The sequence below is a fragment of the Equus przewalskii genome, chromosome 3, assembly GCF_037783145.1.
Source record: "Equus przewalskii isolate Varuska chromosome 3, EquPr2, whole genome shotgun sequence".
Lineage (NCBI taxonomy): Eukaryota > Metazoa > Chordata > Mammalia > Perissodactyla > Equidae > Equus > Equus przewalskii.
This window is the reverse complement of record NC_091833.1, coordinates 89,426,007-89,450,477: the sequence shown is the minus strand read 5'-3', so window position 1 is coordinate 89,450,477 and position 24,471 is coordinate 89,426,007. Positions and strand designations below refer to the sequence as shown.

Here is a 24,471-nt window from a genome sequence, read left to right as displayed (position 1 = left end):
ACTTGAAATAATGTTATTTTTGTTGCATACAGCCTATTGTCAAGAATGGCCCCAAAATGCAGATTAAAATAAAAGTGTTCTTAATTGGCCTTCAGGCTGATACATTGCATTGGAGTTAGAACACTCTCTTCTCAAAAGAACCCTCTATAAACTCTCACTTACCAAGCTGAAATAATGGAGCCCAATAATGCAGAGTCCCTCCATACAAGCCCCTTCCAAAGGGACTTACGCAGCCCAAGAGAACAAACAGATTGTCTCTTGCTCCCTGCCTGGTCTTCGAGGCTAGTACTGAGGAGACCTGAGCATGAAACAGAGAGTTCAGTTAGCTACAGTCACCTTCAGTAAGCCAGTTAGATGAGATGGATTATGTCCCAAGGAGATAGAGAGGGCATGGCCCAACCAGGGATGGGTTTAGACAGTACTTGCTGGAAGACTACAGCCTGAAAGGAAGGTTGCTGACAGCACTGGTGCCTTCCCATGTTCTTACTCCACCTGTAGAGAGCTGAAATATTGTCTTTGAAGACAAGAAGAGTCTTTAGATAGGAATAGAACAAACTCTAAGGATTTCTTTCTCTCTCTTGCTTTGTTCATTTATTCAACAAACATGCTTCTTAGTACTTTCTATGTGCTAGAAATAAACTGCTCTGGCCTCTGCCCTCATGGGCTTACCATCTTGTAATAGAATTTAGGTCATGAATTTTTTTTTTGGACACAGATCTACCCAGGACTTTAATTTTCTCACTTGCCTGTATGAGATGAAAAGAACACTGTAGATATTGCAGTGATGGGCAGGAGAAATAGTAAGAAGGGCCCCAAGGAAGCCACACCACAATTCATATTCCAATGACATTCCTTAGATAAACAAAGCTTGAAATTTATGGTAAAGGTGCTAGTAAATAGAAGAAAAGGATGAAGATGCCCACAAATTAAACAGAAAGGTTCCCATGGATATTATAAAGCAGACAAACTTGGTTTGGAGAGTATAGATTTGTGTTAGAATTCCTCTTATGTGCCTTCCTTGTTTCTACCAGATAAGACACTGAAGACTAATTGAAATATCCAGTGCTGTATAAGCTAATATTTTCATTAGCTTAAACCAGTAGTTCAGGCACCTGAAGGGCTTGCTAAAAGACACATTGCTCAGCCCTATCCCCAAAGTTTCTGATTCAGTAGATGTGGGATGGGGCCTGAGAATTTGCATGCCTAAAAGTTCCCAGGGTTTGCTGATGCTGCTGGTTCGAGGACCACACTTGGAGAACCACGGGATTAAGCAAGCATTTGGAGAAACCGTGAAAAATGTTGCTCCACAAAGGAGTATAGACAGCATCACTAGGTTTAAAATTTTTAAATACCTATTGTTTTTCTCACTACAAAATAATATATATTGCAAAAAAAAGTTTTTTAATAAACAGGCAATAAATTCATAAAACAACCTAAGTAAATTTAAAACCAGACACTCAAAGATAGCCACTGACAACCTTGCTGTGTATTCTTATAAAATCTTTTATGTTTATATGATGTATGTGTATATACATGCACGATACTCTGTCACACACACATGCACACACACACACACATGAAATAGAAGCATCTTATTCATACTGTTTTGTAACTTACCTTTTCACTTAACGATATGTTATAAACACCTTTCTCTGTCAATACAATTCTAGCACATGATTTGGTTCATCCTTTGAGTAGAGATACCATAATATATTTAAATGTTCCCCTCTGCTGGGCACTTAGGTTGTTATGCCAGTCGTTTTCTGTGAAAACAGGTTCAGTATAAATATTCTGGTTAGTCTTTGTGTACATCCTTAATGATTTCCTGAAGACAAATTCCCAGAAGAGAAATTGTGAAGCCAAAAGTTATTTAGATTTTTAAGTCTTTTATTACATATTGCCAGAATACCCTTCGAAGAAGTATGGGCTCAGTTCCTACACCCATCAGCACTTTGTGGGTATTTTATCACCTTCACATGACAATGAGCACATGTTTTTCTTTGCCAGTATAATAGGGTGAAAATATCTCGTTTATATTTTGCATTGTTTTCTGTTACCAGTGGGGTTGGTAGTAGTGTCACATTCAGTGATTTCATACTTCTTTCATTTGTAGGTGTGCAAATCTGAGATCTTTGCAAATCTTAGAATCATACTATTAACTCTTTACAAAGCAATTCTTTTGTTTGAGAGTTTACATGTTTGATATTTTACAGAGTCCAGCATGTCATTTTTCTTTGTCACAAACAAAAAAATCTCAGAATAGAACAATTTTTGTTGTATTATGTAAACTTTGGGAAAATGAATTTGCTACAAAATTCTGTTTTTTGATTTGTCTAATGTGATATGCAATCTCAATTCTCAGTTTGTGAATTTATTATAACCACAATATCATTGGTCTAATTGTACTTATAAAATAATCCAGGGGGGAAAAGTATCCACTGTGTTTGAAAGAGAAAACTGATGGAACGATGTATCTTGTCTGTTTATTAATATTTATTGAGTGGCCCCATAATGTGAGTACTAAACTGAACTTTCTTGGTGATACACAGGGACTGTTAGGTGAAAAATATGGGAACATCCGAATCCCTGGAGAAGTGGAAGCCTCAGAATTTGAAATGATTTTGGACGCTGCCATAGAGGCGAAGCTGGAGACCAAGTTATTGGAAGAGTGGTACTGTCGTGATGAGAACTCGGTGCCAGCAGCTTATTACCTCAGACCCAAATCGGAAATGCTGAAAAGCAATAAAAATGCGGTAAGTTACCTTTCTCTCCAAAGATACATACTTTGTTTATGTCACCCAGGAGTGGTTTTCTCCTCGGAGAAGGCACAGAAACTTATTCTGCCCTGGACCGTAAATTTCCTTTTAACAATGAAATCCAAAGCTAAGAAACCTTCCGTTTTTTTGACCCACCTTTCCGTTCAGCCTCTCAGACTTTCTCCCTGGGGTCACTGCCTTCTTCCTGAAGTCTGTCTTTTAGAAGTTCCGTTAGTGAAGGTCTGATAGCGACAAATTCTATTTGTTCATCTGGAAATATTCTTATTTCTCCCATCTCACCACAAGGTGTCTATGTATTTGTTCTGATTGGTATACGACATGCTTCCCATATCTGTGAATTCATGTATTCTGTCTGTTCTGGAAAATTCTCAGACATCATCTGATCAAATAATCTCTCTCCTCTGTTCCCTCTGTTCCTTCCTTTTTGCTCTTTAATTAGATTTACACTGGACGATCTCAGTCCGTCCTCCATGTCTCTTAATTCTCTTTCACATTATCAGTTTCCTTGATAATGTTCTCTCTCCATGCTGCTTTCCAGAAGATTAGATCTTTTTTCCAGCTCACCAATTTTTTTCTTCAGCTGTGTCTACTCTATTCATACTTTAAGTTTCAAATTCAACAGTTATATTTTTAATTGTGAAAGGTTTTTTTGAGGGAGGGGGAGTCTTTTTAAAATCTGCCTGGCTATTGTTTATAGTCTGTCACTTTTTTTTTTTTTTTTAAAGATTTTAGTTTTTCCTTTTTCTCCCCAAAGCCCCCCTGGTACATAGTTGTATATTCTTCGTTGTGGGTCCTTCTAGTTGTGGCATGTGGGACGCCGCCTCAGCGTGGTTTGATGAGCAGTGTCATGTCCGCGCCCAGGATTCGAACCAACGAAACACTGGGCCACCTGCAGCAGAGCGCGCAAACTTAACCACTCGGCCATGGGGCCAGCCCCAAGTCTGTCACTTTTTTAATTCAATATTTTTCCTTTAACATTTCACACATAGTTAATTTTACATTTTTTATCTTATATAGAATCTTCAAGTGAGTTCGATTCATGTATGTATATGACAGAAACATTATCATTGTCTCCTCTCCATCTTGGTTCCCAAATATGTCTATTATGTGTCTCTTGAAACTGAATGAAGGAGGAAGAGAAAATAAGTGGGCCTATTCATTGCACAGAATTTTTAGAGAGATTGAAAAGAAGGCATAGATATCCATCTGTCTTCCACAGAGAACATCCTTGATACATACAGTACCCAGGCAGCTCCAAGACGAGTAGAGCCCTGGGTTAGCAACAGTTCTTCATTTAAGGACTTTGTCTGTCATTCTGATATTTAACATAAAGCATTTTCTGCATGCAATATGAAATCATGTCATAATACCTGATTTTTCTTCTTCCCCCTCACATGCATTATTCAAAGTAATTATCTACAAGAATATTGCTTCTGTGGGGAGGAATATTGGGGTAAATCCAAACCATTCCCCAGGTAAATATGCTAAGACTAAATGTAGCTATCAAAAAACAAGCTACCTCAAGAAAACCAGGTCATACAGTGGTTTGGGAGCACTTGCTCATGTGTTACCATTTAACTGGCTTTAGTTGTTCCTTTTTCATTTGATTCTACGAAATCTAAGTTATTCTCTAAACCCCCCATATGATATCTCTGCATAAATCATTGTTAAATAGTTGAATGTGTGAATAAGATTATCATCAAGACTATAAATGTTACTTTCTTGGTAGGCAATCTTTCTATTTTATTTCCTAGAGGATCATTAAAAAAAATGAAGAAGAAACAACTAAAAACAATTAAATTATAACATATGAGCACTTCCCCTTTAACTCCTATTTAGAGGATATTGAAGAGATGATTTTGTTATAACATTTGTATCCAAACTCAAGAGGGAAATACATGGTATAACAAGAAAGTGCAACAAAAAAAATCCTGTCTAGATTCACACTCTTGTGAAACTAACTTCACAAAACTTTCAGGGTTATGGGGAGATTAAATGAGATACTGTCTGGTAAGCACCTCTCACAGTAGTGGCGCATTGTAAACCTTCAAATAATCATAGTTCTCTTGCTCTTAAATGTGGATTTTTCTTTGAAGATTTTAAGACTGATATCTAGCTTTTATATTTCCATAGATGCAGCCTTCCACCAATGCTGAGAATGAAAAGACCTGGCAAGAGATATCCGATGAAATCAAGAAGATATTTAAGGCTGCTGTAAAACTGTTACATGAAAAGGGGAAAATGAAACACAGCCAAGCTAAGAGGTACCTGTTCTCAGGTAATTTCTACACATCCTCAGTAGACTAAGGAATCGATAAATAATAGATGCATTCGCTACTTCCCTTTTGTGGTTCTGCAAATTTCATTTCATTTGCTGCCTGGTGAAATTTAATTTTTCTAAATGTTTCCATCTCCTAGAGAGGCAAGTGTTCTTTTGTTTTAACTCATAGTTAAGCCTTTACTTAACTTGAGGACTCCTCCAGAAAATGTGATTTTAGAAGAAGTCAGAGGAGGCTGGATAAAATAGACCAGACTCTGCCAGTGTTTCTCAATTCAGCTGTTCATCCATTCATTCACTCACTCCTTCATTCAGCAAACATCTTTTGAGTACCTGCTGTGTGCCAGGGACTGGGGATACAACAATGAATGAGAAGGCAAGGTCTCTGCTCTCCTGGAACTTATTTTTTAGTGGGGAAAATAAATGATAGGCAAGTAATCAAATAAGTAAACAAGATCATTTCAGAAAGATAAGTGCTATGAATAAAACAATACAGTGCTAGAATAAGGGCAACTGATGAAGGATGTTGGGGTCCAGAGTTGGAAGGGGTGGGCAATGAAGAGATGACTTTTGAGCTGAGTGACAGAAGGAGTTAGAGCCGGCAGTGCCGTATCTAAGATAGAGAATTCCAAGCAGAGGGATTACTGGGTTCAAGATCCCTGAGGCAGGACTTTGCTTAGCAAGTTCCAGGAGCAGGAAGAAGGTAAAGGGAGCCAGGTCCGGGGAGGGAGAGATGAGGTCAGAAGGTGAGCACAAACCAAAATAAGAAACTTATGTTTTATTCTGGGCAAGATGGGAACTCATTGGAGGTCGTGAAGTAAGGGAGTGGCAGGGTATAACTGAACCTTAAAATAAAAATCTCCCCAGCTACTGAGCAGAGACTGGCAGTCGGCCTTTCTCAGGCAGGTTTATTTTTAGAAGTTGCACAGGAAACCACAGATCTGAAGGAATACGTCAGTCATAGCTTCCAGGGGACAAATGCTACAGGTGAAAGGAATCAGATACATAGCATTTATTCTGAAAGTTGATAGTAAAGAATTATTGGGGAAACAGCAATAGCAGTTGCATTTTCAGACTGGTTTTGTGAATGGCATGGCAAAGCATTTGTGAAAACCTAAAAGGCACTTGATACTATTCTCCCTGGATACGTGAATTTCCAGCTCAGAGAAATTATAAATAATCTCGACAAATTCATTCTCTGGAAGCTGTCAAAACTTAGGTCTTATTTTAGGTCTCCCTGAAAATACTAAAATTGGCGGGAATAAGTACTGTCTTTAGAATATACAGATTAACAAATAGCCTTGTTCCTGTGGGGTCTTTTTGGTCCATTTTTGAAGCTCCGGTTCTTCATCCTAATCAAAGGCAAAACCACCCTGTTCCTAGACACATTAGAAAAAAATGCCCCCAGCAAAAGCTTTCCCATTCTTGATGTAAGAGACACCAGTTTGGGGAAGGCATCCTCACATTTGGAATCATACAGCTAAAGTATTGAAATATTTCATCACAAACACATTCTCCTAATTTTCTCCAAGCTGAAGAACTCTGTCCACATGGATAGCCATATGAAGATTAATAATTTCATCCTAGTAGTATGAATTACTACAAGTAGACTGTTTTATGCTTGGGGTTGTATGTTTTAAATATATGCATGCTCATTATAATTTTATTTATTTTACATTTCAAACTCATTTTAAGACCATGTCTGCACAGTGAAAATTGCTGGAGAAGTGCCCAATGGATATAGTATATTACTTTAGTATTTTCAGAAATCTTAAAAATAACACTAGGTAGAACCTGGAAAGAAATATTATTTATATTTGAATGTAATTTTTCACAACACTTCCAGTTTCACCTTAATAAATACCAGAGAGGAAAAGAAGTACGTTAGACCCCAAAATGGTGCCCTACTGTGAATGTCGAAACTGAGTGGTCTTGAGAATAGTAGAGGGATTAATGTGTCATGAATGATAGTTGCCAGGGCTGGGAGTTTCCTCCTAAGGTGATCTTCATTGGGTACCGTGACTGGCTAAACATTAGGATATTGAGGAAAATGCAAAGACAGAAAACAAATATATATTCTAGTAAGGAGGGGGGAGTTTATAATATTTATAGACAAATGAATATCAGAAATTATTAATAAAAGTCCCCTCAAATCATGAGGATGCACTTTGCTTCTAAAAAGAACTCTATAGAGTTGACTTAGTCTCAGATGACTCATTTATTCAGGTATACGTATTAAGTCTGACCAGCAACCAGGCACTCTTAGGTAGAGCCTCTTTTGTCCCCCTGAGCCAACCTTAGGTGGGCTCTACCAGCTTGGTTTGTCTCTCTCTCTTTTTATGTTGCATTTGTGATCAACACTCCTGATTGACACACTATTTCCATACAGGTGATATAATGTCAGTTAGGTTGCAGTTGACTAGTTTTCTGGAAGTCAGAGGTAACAGCGCATATCTCTGATTATCATCTATTATGTATAGATACTACAGTTTGGCCACTTCCTTCTTCATGATACTCAGAATGTAATGCCTAGCTAATCTGGTGAGCTCCCTAGCATTTTACACGGATGACTGGAAAAGATAATGGGCCCAAGCCCTCTTTCTGCAAGAGCTTACAATGTTGAGATTTCTTGCATCTTCCCTTGTCTACATTATAACAAGTTTTTACTCTTCTATAAAATAAGAGTAGACATACGTTGTACAAGCTCCTTTAACTGGCCTCCTTAACCAACTTGCCTGATTAAAACCCTTTGTAAAGCATACCCATGTGCATGGCACAGGTCATTCAACACTGGTGGCTATAAACATTCATTTTTCACCTGAGTCACAAATTTTGATCCATTGCTTATCATTGGTGAAAAAATATTATCATGAGACTTCCACTATAAGGCACCATTTTAAAATAAAATTCCCACCTTCCTTAATAGTTACTTTATAGAATACTATTCTATGGTTGCGTTCTATACATGCATATTCTATACTATACATACTATTCTATACATGCATATTCTAGATTTTGCTTGATGGTGGAGTTGTGGCTAGCCCATTGAAATGTTTTCAGTTTATGGCCAGCCCAACCCTGTGTATTCAGAGCCCCACCCTCTCCCCCACCATGCTCCCATCAGATCCCAGTCCGGCAGTCACCTCCTTAGGAAAGCCTTTCCTGGCCTCTCCAAGTGGGTTAGACTCCCCAATTGTTTACTCTCATTGCATCATGGTATTCTCCTTCACAGGGCTGAAAACAATCATAATACATTTATTCATGGGTCTCTATGATTCATGTCTGCCGTTCTCCACTGGATCGTAAGCTCCATAATGACTTTTTCTCTTAGCATTCTCTGTTTTCTCTCACCATTGTATCCTAAGCAACTAGCAGCATGCCTGGCACATAGTAGGGACTCAGTGAAGACCAAGTGGATGAAGGAAAGCAGGCGGAGGGGGGTGGGAAGCAGGAGGAAGAAAGAGAGGGAGGGAAGAAGAACGCAGAGAGGGAGGACAGCCAATTTTAAAAGACTGCTTGCCTTAAAATTCATTTCCATTCTTTGTTTTTATTTTTCTCCCCCAAAATCATGTGCCAGTGATGTTTTTATTACTACTGATCCAGTTTTAAATGTTCTTATGGCACCTCCAATGATTTATAGTGTATATTTACTTGCATGTCAGCATATGTATTGTAAGCCATAACATGGTTACCTCAGAAGATGTAAAGTCACATACTAAGTCATTTTTCTGTACCTGCTCTGATGGATGTAATGGAGTTTAACAGTGACATGAATAATTCACATTCATCAATAATCAGAACATGATTACATCTTGTTTCAAATATGCTCTTATATTTATATTTACACGTATCTGTCTGGTATAAAATGCACTTCAAACAAAATGGTGAAGCCACATTGTAAAGGAGAGACAGACAAGGAAACAGTAAACTCAGTATGTCTTTGACCTTGTCCTCATTCCTTCCTGACCCTATTGGTCCCTGCTCTTCACTCTTAGAACTGCTGAAGTCTAAGAGGGAAGCTAAGCAGGAACTTGGGAGAATCAGCTATAAACTTTGTATGCTTTCTTTTGTCTTTTGATCAACTTCTCCCTCCGATTGTGGAGGAAATTAAATAATTTTACTTAAAACTCATTGTTCTGTGGCAGGCTGCTTAGCAAAAGACAAGCAGGAAAATTAAGAAATTAAATTATTCTATAGATGACTCCGCTACACACTATAAGCAAAATCATCTAACACTAGTGACTAATAGTTAAGTGCTGGGAGTGTGGGCATGTTGGTTCTTTGTTCTAGGCAATAAACTCCTTGTCATATTTTCTTCCAGCTATAGAGGATGAATTTGACTTCGCTCTAGGAAAGCAAACGGCAGCATTCCTCAAGAAGTGTGTGTGCTACATTAGGAAAATTGCTAACATTGAGCGTTTTGTGAAAATCCCAGAGATGGGAAAATACATGGACATAACTGGAACAGAACCAAGGATTATTCGGGACCCAGAAGCCCAAGAGAAGCTGATAAAACTCAGGGATGAATTTATTCCTACTATTGTTGCGTCATCTAATCTGAGAGTGTACACTTCTGTTACTCATTGTGACATGAAACTAGGCTATTCCCAAGAAATAGAAAATCATTACATAGAAGGACTTGGTAAACAATTTTATGAGGACATGATTGATATAATTCAGGCAACGGTACAACAGAATTTTGACACTGAGACTGATACGCTCTATGATGAAATCCTTCAGCATTCATCATTATGTAAAACGTATGCCTCCTTCTACGAGTACAAATGTGAATCTCTAAACATCGTGTATAAATACATTCTTCCAAGCAAAACCGGGCACATCAATCCTCTTATTATATATGGTGGACCATGCACTGGAAAGACCCTTCTATTAGCTGAAGTAGCAAAGAAGGTAAAAGCCTATTCTTTTACATGTATATTTGTAAAAATTTTTACTTATGGGAAAAGATAAATGGATCAAATTCATTTCCATTTTCTGGGTTTACTCTCTGAATTATAATTAGCCTTTTTGGAATGTATACTTCAGTGTTTCTCTTCTGCTGGTATAATGGTTATACTGAAAGAATAAGACTCATGGGGTGCAATTATAGAACAGCTATATTTATTTTTTCTGTCATTGTTCAAACTCATGTTGTGGGCTAGTTCCCATTTGCATGGAAACTAGGACAGATCTCCCAACTCTTCTCATCCGTCTCACCAAAGACAAGCCCTCCAGTGGCTTCTGGACACTCCATCAGTCTCAGTTCAGCAACTAAATATGTCCAGTCTAAGATGATAATTAAAGCTTCAGTCTACATTTCTCTGCCCCGACTGAGGCCCACCATAAGCAAGGTATGTAGAGTGAGAAATAGGGATGTGGCCATCTTCTCCTTTCCTTCTCCACATAGGACTTCTTCCCTCCTTCCCTAATCCCAACCACATGACCTCTATAGGGTTGTGACCCCTATAGGGTTCTGGTTTAGGGGATATGGGAAAGGTAAGGTGACCAGAAAGTTCTTACATGACCAGTACTGTTCTGAACTGGGCTCTGCACTCTCTGGTCTTGACAGGTGTTTAAAACTGCATCCTGTTTCTTCTGAGGCCTTTTCATGGCTTCCTGGACGTCCTTCTCCTCCCACATCCCCTGCCCTGCCTTCGCTGAGCATCTCTCACCTACAGTTCCCTTGACACAGGGAATGCACTTTTTTTCCAGCTGGTCACTTCCTTGGCTCCTAGACATCCAGCAATACACTTCTAGTATCTTTCTGCCAAGATCCTCTCCACAGCCCAGCAAACTCCCCTAGACAGGACCTGGGAAAAACAAAACGCTTTGTCAGCTCACCCTTGCTGGTGGCCCACATCTGGGACATGGGAAACACTCAGGTGTTTTTTTTGCCCTGAGAAACTCCAGTTCCAGTACAGCAGCTCTGCATCACTCCTCTATCGGAGCAGCCAGCCAGTCTCAGTCACTCAATGTCTGTATCTCTCAGATGTCATCAGACACAGATGGCCTTGTCTCCCAAGCTCTAGGGGGCACCCTCTCAATGGTCGACTGTAGCCCTTTCCCTGGGCCAGAAGTGAGGGGTGGGCATCTCTCAGCGCCCCCTTTCAGGAGTGGGATGGTGATAGATACAACCCACGGCACCCTAACCTCCAACTTTTTTCTCAGTCTCTTGAATCTCTTTTTCAGGCTGGAAGTGGATTGTCCGCTAAAGGTAGCAAAGCTGGTTTTCACAGCTCCCTTTCAAGTCTTGCATGATGGTCTGGAACCTCACTCTGGAATGTGATATCTATTGTCTTGGCATCTCACTCTAAACTGGGCTAAACTAGTTCCATTTTTAACCTCCTGTTACACTTGATATCAAAGTCTGATGGTTTCTATTATCCTGGTATTGCTTCAGAATCTCTATATTGTTCTTTCTATGGTTACTCTCTCAAGAACAGAGCTTTCTTTAACTGCGTGAACATTCTTGTAATCTATCACGTGCTACACAATCTCAAGCAGGTCATTTGGAGGACAAGAACAGGGACAGTTGTGTTGCACCTCATGTGGGGATTAGGTTCCAAAGTAAGCTCAAGCAAGTTTACTCAAAAAGTCCTTGGGAAGGCCAGTTTACCATTTCTTAATATGTCAAGCCCAGCTGCTGGTTTTTCTTCTAGTGTTAGAAGATGTAGCTCTTTCTTTACACCAGATGAAGTGGCAGGCTTACATTTAGGGGCCCTGTTGCATCAAAATAAATGTATGTGTGTGTGTCTTTGAACACTAATTTGTAAGTGACTCTTCAAATTTTAGAATTATTCCAAATAAGCAAGATACTAACACAGTAAGAGGCACATGGGAACTGAAATCAAATGAGAAAACATTCACGTATGCCATTTCACACTCGCTGTGAGGCTTTCTTCCTTGTGGAGGAGGGAAGGGAGAAGGTGGGTGGAGGGGGAAGTGTTGTTGAATTTGACTAAGTTAAATGTGCATGTGATGCATCTCCACGTGCTCTAGCACAGGAGGTAAAGACTCACATGGGCTGTGCTGATATGCTTGTGTAGATAAGCAATCCCAGCGCGGCAGAGTGTGGTGACAGCTGGGCTGCTCAACTTGAGAAATGGCTTTCTGAGCTCTTGCTCTTCTGGATATTTTGTCCAAACACCAGAGTGCGTCCACTCACAGTCCTGGACTCTGATCCTCCAGGAACCACACCAGTTTCTGGGTCCCCTGCCTGTGTTCCACTTGTCTCTCTCCTGGGGAGCATCTGCCCCACCAACAACAACCTGTGCTCTCTTGTGACCTCATGTCCCTTGTAAGGATGCAGACAGACATCTCGTGGTTATCTCCTGTGTACCTGACATTTCCAGGAACGTGAGCTCATGATCGGAGGGCCACTCTCTGCAGATACCACACATTCAGCAACACATGACTGGCAGGAGAGAGGACGATGTGTATAATCATCATGAGCAGTCCATGGAGGGACAAATAATTGCATTGTGTTTCTGATTTGCCACCAAAGGACAGTGGTAGGATGGCAGGATTAGCTGCCTGCAAATCAGCTTCAAAGGTTGGGGCTAAACAACAATAAATTGCTTATCTTCCTTAATAGCTCATTCTGAAACTGACAGTCCTAAATCTTTCCTCAACTTATTCAGATCTTAACTGGAACTATCTCTGGAGGAACCAAGTTTCAAAAACTTACTTTCTATGTGTATTTGTGTCTTTTTCTAAGGAGTATCCTTGGTGAATTCCAAGGATTACTGAAAGACGTGATCTCCCTAAAATAAACTTAGGAGTGTTTTGTACCACGATTGTCTCTCTTTTTGTCCTTGCCTTTCCAGACTGAAAAATACTAAACTTACCAGCCCCCTCATAAATGTTATCTTTTTAACTCCACAATTAAAAAAAGAGAGAGAGTGCACTAGAATGAAAGTCAGATATGACTGCTACTCCATCTTTGTCTCTCGGCAGAGTCATTTATGCAGCCTGGGCCTTGGTTTCTTCTTCTGTTAAATGACACTGTAATCCCATGTGCCCTGAAGAGAGAGAATGTGAGGACTGATGACTGCCTGTTTATCGTATATAAATATATATACTTTAAAGTATAAAAATATATAAATATATATAAATATATAAATAAGTATATAATATAGGAAACTATTATAAAGCACAAAATTTGACAAAACCCTTTTAACCAGCATTATGTAGATTTTTATGACAATGATACATCATCATCAAGATGACCCTACAGCACCCTAATAAAGTGTCTCTGAATCATGAAAGATTACATGCAGTATCATTTTTGTACTGAGTATTTTTTACTGCATTCTAATTAACTGGAAATTTTGTCAGCCATGTATGGGCTTTATGGGATCTCAATTCATGAAAATATTTGACTCAATATAATGTGTAAATCATTACTTAATCTAATCATTAAATGAAGATTAAGCACCTACTATATGCTGGCAACCGTGCCAAGAAATGGGAATTCAGCAATGAAAAAACTAACTATACCTGATATTTGGATTTACTGTTTACGAAACACTTTGTAACTTTTAGAGTACAACTTAAATGTTGCCTTGGGATTGAACGATACTATTATGACTATTTTGTTGCCTTTAGTAGAGTGATCCCAAGGGTCTCACCTGTGTATTTTAGTGCATGAGCTTTGTGACAGTTCTTTGACCTTCTCAGAGGACTTTTCCACTTCCTGGTTCTAGGCTACTTCCTGCATGGTCAGGGTTACCAGAAGTGTGACCTCTGGAGAGAAGAACTGTTGTTGTATATGACCATGTGAATAAATATTACCATTCTAAATGCCACCTTTATGTTTTAGGCTTATGGCTGGCTACATGAAGACACAGGACCAGAATCTGACCCAGTCGTAGTCGTGAGATTTCTAGGAAGCACAGACATGAGTACTGACCTTAAGACTCTCCTTCTAAGTGTTTGTGAACAGTTGGCAGTTAACTACCGATGTCTGGTTCAAAACTACCCTAAGAAGATCCATGACCTCCGTGACTTATTTATAAACCTTTTGAATGAGTCTTCATTGCAGAGACCTCTAGTAATAATATTTGACGCTCTAGAACAGCTCTCAGAGAGTGACGAGGCCAGGAAGCTTTGGTGGCTCCCAGCTCACCTTCCCCGCTTCGTACGCATAGTCATCTCCACACTGCCCAACAAACATGGGATCCTGCAGAAACTAAGGTGCCTTATCCATGCAGACGACAACTACATCGAGCTGATCCCCCGGGACAGGAAGATGTGCAGCCAGGTCCTCAAACACCAGCTGCTGCGGGTCAAAAGGAAGGTCACCTCAGGCCAGCAGATTTATGTGAACAATGCATTCTCTAAGTGCACACTGCCCATGTTTGTGAACTTGACCTTCAGGGAGGTGAGACACTGGAGATCTCACAAAGATGTCGATGAGTCCTCCCTCTGTGTCACTGTTCATGACAGTATAGAGCAGCTATTCTGGTCCTTAGAGAAGAAGTGTGGTCAGAAACTAGTCTGCAGGGCTCTTGGTTACATCACCATGGCCAAAATGGGCTTGAGTGAAATGGAACTGGAGGACGTGTTGGCCCTAGACAACAGCGTTATGAATGAGCTCAATGAGAACGCCAGGCCCAGCAATCCCCTGAGAGTACCTTATTTGTACATCGCGAGGCTCAAGGAGGGTCTCAGCGGATACTTAATAGAAAGACACGTGAAGAATGTCACTCTTTTGGTCTGGGCCAACAGACACCTGCAGCTCATAGCTCAGAAGCTGTATCTGCAGGATGACAGTGACCTACGTGAAATGCACACCATCCTGGCAGATTATTTTCTGGGGGTCTGGTCAGGGGGCAGGAGGAAAGCTTTCTGCCTCGAAGATCCCTACTTGAATGGCTGCCTTGACTTGGAGAGCAGAAGTCTGCTTGAAGAAGAAAAGCACTTCATGGAACAAGCTTCCTTTGACAGGCAGGCCCCAGACCAGCCCTGGGTTTTCCAGTGTAATCCACTGGAGCCTGACATCTTCTTTGTCAATCATCGGAAAATGTCTGAGCTCTTGCACCACCTGACAAGGTGTGGAAAAACCGACGACCTGCTGTATGGCATCATCATGAACTTCAGCTGGCTTTACACCATGATCAAAATCGGCCAGTTCGATAAAGTGCTTTCAGACATCGAGCTGGCTTACAACTGCTCGCAAGAGAAGGAGCTGAAGTTCCTGGCAAGCACCCTCCGCAGCATCAAAAACAAGATCATTGCCTTTCCTGGCTCCCTTTCAGCAGAGCTCCAGCAAAGACTGCTGCCTGTTGTAAGTTCCCTGCCCAAACTTAGACACCTTCTTTTGGAGTGTGACAAAGACGGGCCCAAATATTGCTCCATTGTGCCATTACATTCATCCATGGATGTGACATATAGCCCAGAGCGTCTTCCCTTGTCATCTAGTCACCTGCATGTCACCGAGATTCTGCCTACCTGTAACCCCAGTACTGTCCTGACAGCTTTAGAAAACGGGTCCATCAGCACGTGGGATGTGGAAACTCGTCAGCTACTCAGGCAGATCACAACAGCCCAGTCCGTCATCCTGGGCATGAAGCTCACCAGTGATGAAAAGTATCTTGTGGTGGCTACAACAAATAATACCTTGTTGATTTATGACAATGTCAATTCGTGTCTCCTGTCTGAGGTGGAAATCAAAGGGACCAAGCATGGAAGCGGCTCCACCTACATCAATGGATTTACACTGTCGGTCAACCATGCCCTTGCATGGCTTGAAGCCAGCAAAGATGTCACTGTCATTGATCTGCTCTACGGATGGCCCCTTTACCAGTTCCACTGCTGGTATGAAGTGACCTGTGTCCAGTGCTCCCTGGATGGCGCATATGCGTTCTGTGGACAGTACCTGAACACTACGACCATATTTCATTTAGGAAGTGGGGAAAAGTTATGTACGGTGACATCTGAATTTTCAGGTGGGTTTGTGAAGTTTCTTCTTATCTTGGACACAGCCCAAGAAATGGTGATGGTAGACAGTGAGGGAAGCCTCTCTGTTTGGAATACTGAGGACATTACCAACCCCCAGCTGACTGATGACTTTGACTGCCGAAGAGAAGACAGCGAGGTGGTCAGCATCGAACTTTCAGAGGACCAAAGTGCCATTCTGATCTGTAAAGCCCTCAGCATTGAGCTCTTAGATACTGGCATGTGGAAGGTCGCTGAAAAGTTCAGAGCTAAGCACAATGAACGATTTATATCTGCCGTGCTGTCCAAAAATGGAGACTGCATCATCGCGACCATGGAAAATACCTCAGCCGTGTTTTTTTGGAGGCGGGACACAGGACAGTGTATGGCAAGCTTACAGGAAATCTCAGGTACCATAGTTAAGTTGGTGAAATCTAGTCACCACAACATGCTGCTATCTTTATCAACCAGTGGTGTTCTTTCTATTTGGGACATAGATATAATCACAGCTATGTCCAACATAGATAAGACTGGAAAACCCATCCAGAGTCTGATGTTACCTGCCAGAGGGGAAATCATTTACTCCCTTGATGGCTCTGATTGCGTTCATAAGTGGAACTTCAGCAGTGGGTTTATTGAAGCAGTATTTAAGCATGAAGGAATAGTTGAACACTGTGTGTTGACATCCTCTGGGGACATAATGGTGACATCAGATGACAAAAGCAGCCAGTATGTCTGGCACACCAGCAGCGGTGAAAACCTCTTCCGAATTAATGGGCAGAGAATATCTCAGCTGCTAATTACACACAATGACCAGTTTGTGGTCTCTCTCTGTGAGGAAAATGCTTCCAGGGTTTGGAGACTGGCCACAGGCCACAGGGTCTGCAACATCCTGACCACTTTGCAGAACGCCTTTATAACCTCCGCAAATACCTTCGTGGTGGGAATGACCAAAAGCAAAGTGCTGGCGGTCAGCCTTTGGACCGGAAGTATCACCAAGAAATTTTGCTGTGAAGATGGCACCACAATTGTGAATTTTAAATTGATCCCCGACTGCCCTGACATCATCGTGTTTATCACCTCGGCCGAGACAGTAAATATCTGGAGTCTGACAGATGAAGTGATCTGTCGCCGTGTGCAACTTCCAAACAACTTCTTGAAAAATTTAGAGGATTTTGAAATTTCTCCCAATGGAAAGCTAGGCATTATAGCCAGGGGAGACGAAAATATCAACGTGCTGGATTTACACAGCGGTAAATTACGGGTGGTTCACGCTTCTGGGGTCATCTGGCGGCAGAGGTTGTCTCGGGATGGTCGCTACCTGGTATATATCTGTTTCCGAAATGGGGAGGAAGAGGATGAAAATGGTGTGATATCCAGTTTAATTGTAATGAGACTGGCTGATGGTAAAAATATCGGTGCTTGCTCCCTTTACAAAACCCCAACTTTTCTTGCCCTCTCACAGAGGCACCTGAACATCATTGTGGGTTTTGACGATGGGAGCATAGGGATATACACGGTCGTGGACCGTGTAGATGCTGCACTAAAAATTAAAATTGCCACTTCAAATAGCAGACAAATTTTCAACAATGCAACACAGACATCCAGGCCAAAGTGTAATAGCTACTGTTTTAAAGTGTCTGTGGATTGCTTATGGAGAGAGTCCACTGAGGTCTTTGCAAGAGACAGTCCCATCACAGTGAGTGACTCCACTGAGCCTAATGAGGCAACGCCCTCCAAGAAACACAATTCTTGCTATGACCGGGTGTGCTCTGCCCTGGAATCCAGGGGCCACAGCTATGCCCCTGACAACTGACAAAATGTTTTTCCTGCTCAGCAGAAGTACATGGTACATGTACAAAAGAAAAAAAAAGTATCTTCTGTATCCCAAATGATAAGCTACTCATTTCTTAAAGGACAGGAAAGATGCTGGAGTTCCAGTGTTAATTATTAACATGGTCATGAAATGTACAGAAATGTGAAATTGGTTTTGAGCTTGGTTTTTTGGTCAGAGTTTCTCCAGGAATGAAGTCTTGACAGAATTTCTAGAGATGATATTTAAATGGCTGCATCACCTGGAAGTTAGAGGATAGTTTTAAACTATCTTTGTGGGAAGAAGCAGCGTAATTTATTCCATTGGCTCCGAGGAGAGAGGCTAGAGACCATCTGGACTGGAATTAATTCTGCAGAAATCGGTTGAAATCGTGAACACAAGGAGTTGACTTCAGATGATTGTGTGGCCATAAGTAAACACAGCCTTAATCTTTCCTTACATTTTATAATCCTGACAACTGTGTAAACCCAGTCAGATGGAAGGTCCAAAGGTGCAAATTAATGTAACAAAAATGCCCAGAGGTACTCCCAGTTTCCCAAGAGAAAGGACGTGAAATGTGAGGCCAAAAATGGGCCTGGGACAAGAACTAACTACCACTATCATAGGGCTACTGACCACACAGAGTCAGTCTTCATGAAAATATACTTTCAACAGTTGCATGCGAGGGTTTCTGTATGACGGAATATGTGATTTCTAAACTATTTCCTGGGCTGCAAAAGAAGACATTTAATAAGAAACCACAATCTTTTCATGTCTTTTTGAAATGCCTGTTTGAGCTGGGTGTAAAGAAGAATTACAGAAAGGGCATTGCAAATGTGGTCAAACACCTGTTAATCGGTCTCACTGTACTAACAAGAGTCTGTGCTATTCAGGCAGATGTATGGAAGCATGAATTACTTCCTAAAACCCTGCAGTAAATCTTAATAGAAAGAAAGCTTTCTTGACATGCCATCTATGAAATACTGATGACATTTGCCTTACTCTCATGCCTCCTCTTTCCTGTGTAAAAGCAGATGGATGACCAAATACTCTGGGACAAACTGAATATGCCCGTCTTCGTGCTAAAATATTCCATAAATCTTAAGGGTGTCCAAAGGTTCTTCGCTGTTCCTCTTTGTAATCACTTTCTTACTTATACCCGCTGTACGTATGTTTCTTTTCTGCTTAAGGACTCTTCGGAGCCTTTTGTGGTCTTAACCATTTCAAAGCTTCTGCTTCAAAGCTTCAAAGCAGAAGCTTTGAAATGGGATTAAATATTTTTTTAAAACTACCTATTTAAAAGAAACTATTACATCCCAAAAGGGGAAAGTGATTTTCTTTCTTCCATGTCCTCCTCATGACACACCCCTGGATAACTTTCCAGAGGGTGTCATAGTGGTGGTTTGGTTTGGTTGTATTTGAACTGGCAGCAGCAACTTGAGTAGGCAGGATAATGAACAAGGACTGACTTCCTTTCAGATCTGCCATGAACTCATGGCGTATCCAAAGCCAGATCTTTAACCTCCCCACTGTATTGTTTTGTAAATTGCAAAATAAAGGTAGTGATAGCTTCTGCTATAGCTGAGTAGGGATGTCGGGGAGCAATGTGAGAAAAAAAGACAGCGACATCTTGATTGTTGATGATAATGGAAAAAACAAAATGACCTAACCCATAAGGAATCCAAGTCCATTGTATTTCACTTGGGCAAGCAGTGTGACACATACACATTCAAAGATGTGATTAAGATGTAAACACTCTACTCCACGGTAAAAGACTTTTTTTCAGTATGTTCCTCCTGGTCTAGCTACCAGGCAGGGAGGTGGTAGCCCAGAGAAGGCCCAGTGCTCATACAGATCATCTGGAGTTGACTGTATGAGTTGATACTTTTTTAGCTCTTCAAAGGCAACACATTCTTCTTCCTGTCAATATTAGTTGGACCTCTCTGCCACACATTTCTATGAATTAAATGCCTAGATGGATTAAATGTAGTGTGTGAATGTTCTATGTCAAAGCCAATAGAGTTTCACAAGTGACTTGAACGACTTTTCCTAACTTGTTTGCAACTGATAGCTCATATTGAATGTTTTTATGTAAACTTTGTATCGTGGGGAAGAATTACCCAATCAGAGATTTATATTTTCATAAGTGTTACATTTAGTTAAATTTTGTTACAGAGTTGTTACCACTAGAAAATTATGGCAGTCTTCAAACAATGTACAGTCTTGTGTATGTATTGTTTGTATGAATAAAAGATAAATGACTTAGATTCATGTGGCATTTGTTTTTCTCCCCCAACTTTGGTAGATGTAGCTGGAGATCTTCAGTAAGAATAATTGTTCGTGCTTACTGAGTGCCCCCGGTACGCCAGGCGCTATATTTGGAGCGTTGCATGCACTAAGCTGTGTAATCTTTACAACAGTCTTATGAGTAGGTACTGTTAGTATTCCAAATTTACAGATGAGGAAACCTAGAAACTGAGGTCCAGGGAGAATAGCTGCACAGGATTTCAGTGCACCATCAATGACATTTTTGTAAACTTTCTCAAAACATGTAAAAATATAGCATTGTTTATCCAGTAGGCACTCACCGACAATGACCTATAGGATAGTTTCTAACTTGCAGATTAGAGACGAGGCTAGGCTCTGAGGATCACGGGAGGACTTTGCACACTCCCAGGCTTTTCAGGTATACCGAAATAGTGGATGTATTCGTTCAGCAAATATTTACTTGGTCATGCATTTTGCCAGGAATACAAAGGTACGTAAAACAGCTTGTGCCTTCTAGGATTTTACATTTATAACAGGAAGGCAGTTAGGAAGCAAGTTCTATGTGTAAGTGCAAGGACTGTGTGCTTCCCTCTGGGATGAGGCTGAAGATGGGAAGGATGATAAACAAGAGGCCGCCCTACTCATAAATTGCCTCCAGGTGAGAGAGGAGGACCAAAGGAAACCTTCCCCTATGCATTTTTCCATCTCTTGCCTCTTGGATCTAAGAATCCTCTGATACACCAAAAAGCATTTTTTTAAACAGGGCAGTAATGGAGAGCTAAAGTGATGGTAACTAGGAAAACTTGTTTTGTAAACTTTCAGGTGAAACTTGTATCTAGTTCCACGAAACAATTATTCTCCGAGAAACTTAAAAACAAGGTGTTAACACAACAAATACTGTGTCCTTGCTACGTCCATTAGGCTATGCCCTAGGATGATTTGAAAATTAGTCACCCACAACTCCTGCCCTCCAGAATCCTACAATCTAAAGGAGACAACTAAAGTAGATGTAAGACCAACTGTGATAAACAGTTGTTAATAAAAGTTGAAGCTAGGTGCTGAGGATAGACTGCAGAGGAGGAAATTACCTTTGAGAATCAAAAAGGATAGCCCAGAGAAGCTGACGCATAGCTGAGGCTTGAAGGATAAGAGAACATCAGAAAGACATTTCAGGCGAAGGAAGTGGTGTGAGCAAAACCAGGAAGAATCGAAGCATTTCAATGACTTCAAATGTTATGTTGGGACTTTAGACTTTATTAGATAGTCCATAGGGGATGGTGAAAAAGTTTTTGAAAAGGGGAATGGCTGGGTTGGAATGGTATTTTAGAATGACTCAGGCAGTAGCAGGTCAGATAGATTAGAGATGAAGAGACCAGATGCTGGGAGACCAATAAAAAGATGATGACAATGATCTGAGAGAAAAAGTGTAAGAACTTGGTCTTAGGATGTGACAGTGAGAATGCAAAGAGGAGGAGCAATTCAAGAGAGATTTTAGGGCTTACTGATAGAGGCGGGTGATGAGGGAGAGCGAAAACAGGTAACGCCAGGTCCACCTGAAACTGGGCAGAGGGTAGAGTTACAAATATGAAATGAATGGTTGGGAGATGAAAGTAGGGGAAATAATAAAAATAAAGCCGGACCTGCAGAGTTCAAAGTTAAGACATCCATGCAGGCATCTGGAAATATGCTGTCCATGTAATGGAAAAATCTGAGCTAAAGATAAAGAATCTAACCAGTTATCTCTTTCTCAGAAGTCTAAAATGCCTAATATGGTACACTTTTTGGTTACAAATTTGCTTTAAAAATTTTCTTTTTTTAGAACTATGTTGACAAATCCACCCAAACTAACTAGCTTTCCTATCTTCTGTGACTCATCAGTTGGGAACAATTTATATGCCAATGAAAACATAAACACACCTAAAAAACTAAGTGAATCATGGTATTTCATTCCCGTATGTATGAAGAATCTGTACATTTTTCTTCTGTATTTTTTACAAGGGCCCCTCAGATGTCCCTTCCGCATTCCGTGTGATCTACATGAAGCACAGATTACACATTGTGTAGACGCAGCTGAGGTTTGGGTTTCAGTGTATCAACATGACAAATAATATAACACTGGCAATTCGAGGTTACCAGCAACACCACCACCTCTGACAAATAATATAACACTGGCAATTCGAGGTTACCAGAAACACCACCACCTCTGACAAATAATATAACATTGGCAATTCGAGGTTACCAGAAACACCACCACCTCTGGCTTTATGGGATCCCAGTCTTTAATAGATGAGGTTAACCACCAGCTGCTTGAGCATACTAAGAGCAGTGGTTCGCAAACAGGAGGGTGAACCACTTGTTAAAACACAGATTTCTTCACCCTCCCTATCCTCTACTATTTCTGAATCCATATGTCTGGGGTGGGGCCCAAGAATTTGTGCTTGCCCCAGATGATGCTGATTCTAACAGCCCGGGAATCACACTTTAAAACTCAAGATAAATACCAAAGTCTTTTGGTCAGAATAACCTAACTGATAAATGTACCAATATCTTGGGGACATTACTAACGCATCGGCTAGAAGTTGATATGAGGGGCTTTATTGTGACAAAGGGTTTTATCAGAAAATGACGTAAAACAGCATATAACTTCCCTCATAAATTTACGGTTTTAAAGCATGCAGCTACGACCCAACTGGGAAATTCAAAAAATGAGTTACCCCCCATAAAGCGTAGCAAATGTCGTCTAAATGGCGCTGGAATCACTAAAGTGGACATGCGAAAAACTAGGGCAGTATTCAGTCCAGTTGCGTCTCCAGCGTCCTGTTCTATCCTAACTCTCCCCGGATGAGTTGAAGAGAAAAGAGAGAAGACGGTAGGCTAGGTGGCGCAGTTGCTTAACACATTTTCCTGTCACGCCCATCATTTACTTTGGAGCACAGGTGAAAAGAATTTCCAATACTTAAGCAGTATTTTACAGTAAAGCAACCAGTTTTCCACCCACCTTAGGTGCATGGATTGCAACCGGTACGGGCGTGCAGCTCAGTAGGTTGGACGGAGTGTTGCAGCCGAGATTCCAACACCCCAGGAAAAGGGAAGGAAAGTGGGGGGCGGGGAAGCATGATTTCGATGAACTCCCACTTGTGGTTTTGAGGGTGCAGGCGAGTGTGTGCAGCTTCCCCGGGAATTATCACCCTGGTAGCGACGGCGCGGCTTCTCAGACCGTCTCTCAAAAAGGCAGGAGATCGTGCAGACACCCGATCTAGGCGGCTATTCTGGATCTCTGCAGAACTGAGGAAGAAACAGAAAAACACAAGTACACGGGGGTGAGGGGGACAGATCTGTTTGCCAGGGGGTGCATTTATTGATCTCCCTACTTACGTTCCGAATCCTAGTCAGCTCCCCTCTCCCTACAGCGCGACCGAAAAGTAGGCACCAAAAAGTTTCCCCGCAGGGGCGGGCGATGGGTATGCAACCTGGGTGTCGGTACTCGGAGGCCGGGCTCCGGATGTTCTGCATCAGCGCGCCCGGAGGGCCAGCCCCGGCTCCGGGGGGTCGAGCGCGCGGCGCGGGGCGCGCAGGTAAAGGGTTACGCGTGCCGGGGAGGCTCGCCCGCGGGCCGGGCCACGTGACACGCCGGCCCAATGACGGCGCCGGGGCGGCCGCGGCGAGCGCGGCGGGCTCCGGGCGGCGCTGAGCCCCTGGTGAGTCCCGCGCGGCCGCCCGAGGCCGGCGAAGCCATGGGCGCCGCGACCCCGCCGCCACCGCCGCCGTCGCCGCCCCGGCCCAGGTAGGGACCGTCCCCGGGCCGCGCGTCGGGCCCGCCGCCGGGAGGACGAGGGCTGGACTCCCGCGGAACTCGGCTTTGTGGCATTATTTCCCCAACTTCTCTCGCAGGTCGTTTTTATTTATTTCCTTTTGGCTTGGGGAAAAAAAAAAATGGGGTGAGGCCATTCTCAGTTTGATTACTTCGGAAAAGTCGCGTAATTTAACACAGGCACCGAAGGAGAGGAGAATCCAAGGATAGGGGGTGGGGGAGGACCTTGACGAATTCCCCAAGCTAAAAGACCAAGACAGTTTGTAAAGCTTGGCATCTGATTGGAGGAGGAAACACTTTTGTTTTTAAATCCCTAATTAATGAACTTTCAGCAGTGCCTGAGAACTTGAATTGGAAAAACTGCAAGAGATTTGCCCCTTATTTCTAATTCCCCCCTTCCCCGATTTTTAAGTATCTGAGTGCTCTTGAATAAAAAGGAAATGGAATGCGACTCGCCACTGTTTCTTAGAAATGTCCTTGGGTCCCAGGATTTGCCCCCCTTGGGGTGCTGGCGCCCTGGGTGGCGGTGGGTAGGGGTGAGGAGAAAGAGTGCAGCTCGTGTTGAAAGAGGGTGCCAGGTGCAAAC

The 24,471-nt window shown here is 41.8% G+C and overlaps 2 protein-coding genes and 1 long non-coding RNA gene across 11 annotated transcripts in view; 2 read left to right on the top strand and 1 right to left on the bottom strand.

Annotated features, from left to right (window-relative positions):
- The window catches only part of NWD2 (NACHT and WD repeat domain containing 2), a 161,256-nt gene extending 141,183 nt beyond the window's left edge, over positions 1 to 20,073 (top strand). For both annotated transcript variants that reach the window (XM_070612971.1, XM_070612972.1), the window contains 4 exons: positions 2,550 to 2,753; positions 4,911 to 5,055; positions 9,377 to 9,966; positions 13,877 to 20,073. In XM_070612971.1, coding sequence (XP_070469072.1) covers positions 2,550 to 2,753; positions 4,911 to 5,055; positions 9,377 to 9,966; positions 13,877 to 17,809 — 4,872 coding nt within the window. In that variant the 3' untranslated portion in view covers positions 17,810 to 20,073. The remainder of the gene's footprint in view (positions 1 to 2,549; positions 2,754 to 4,910; positions 5,056 to 9,376; positions 9,967 to 13,876) is intronic.
- Positions 1,870 to 23,694, bottom strand: LOC103552795 (uncharacterized). 2 transcript variants are annotated; one of them, XR_545320.2, is made up of 3 exons: positions 23,450 to 23,694; positions 23,073 to 23,359; positions 1,870 to 2,732 (listed from the first exon to the last, which is right to left on the bottom strand). It is a non-coding gene; the product is annotated as an uncharacterized lncRNA (long non-coding RNA). The 2 variants fall into 2 exon arrangements; XR_545321.2 differs by lacking the exon at positions 1,870 to 2,732 and adding an exon at positions 10,155 to 13,076.
- Positions 23,242 to 24,471, top strand: part of PGCKA1 (PDCD10 and GCKIII kinases associated 1) — an 84,978-nt gene continuing 83,748 nt past the window's right edge. For 2 of the 7 annotated variants that reach the window (XM_008523014.2, XM_070612976.1), the window contains exon 1: positions 23,775 to 23,965. The gene's annotated coding sequence lies outside the window, so the exon portion shown is untranslated. Of the gene's footprint in view, positions 23,395 to 23,706; positions 23,966 to 24,471 lie in introns of those variants that run through there. The other 5 variants (XM_070612980.1, XM_070612973.1, XM_070612974.1 and 2 more) reach the window with 5 other exon arrangements.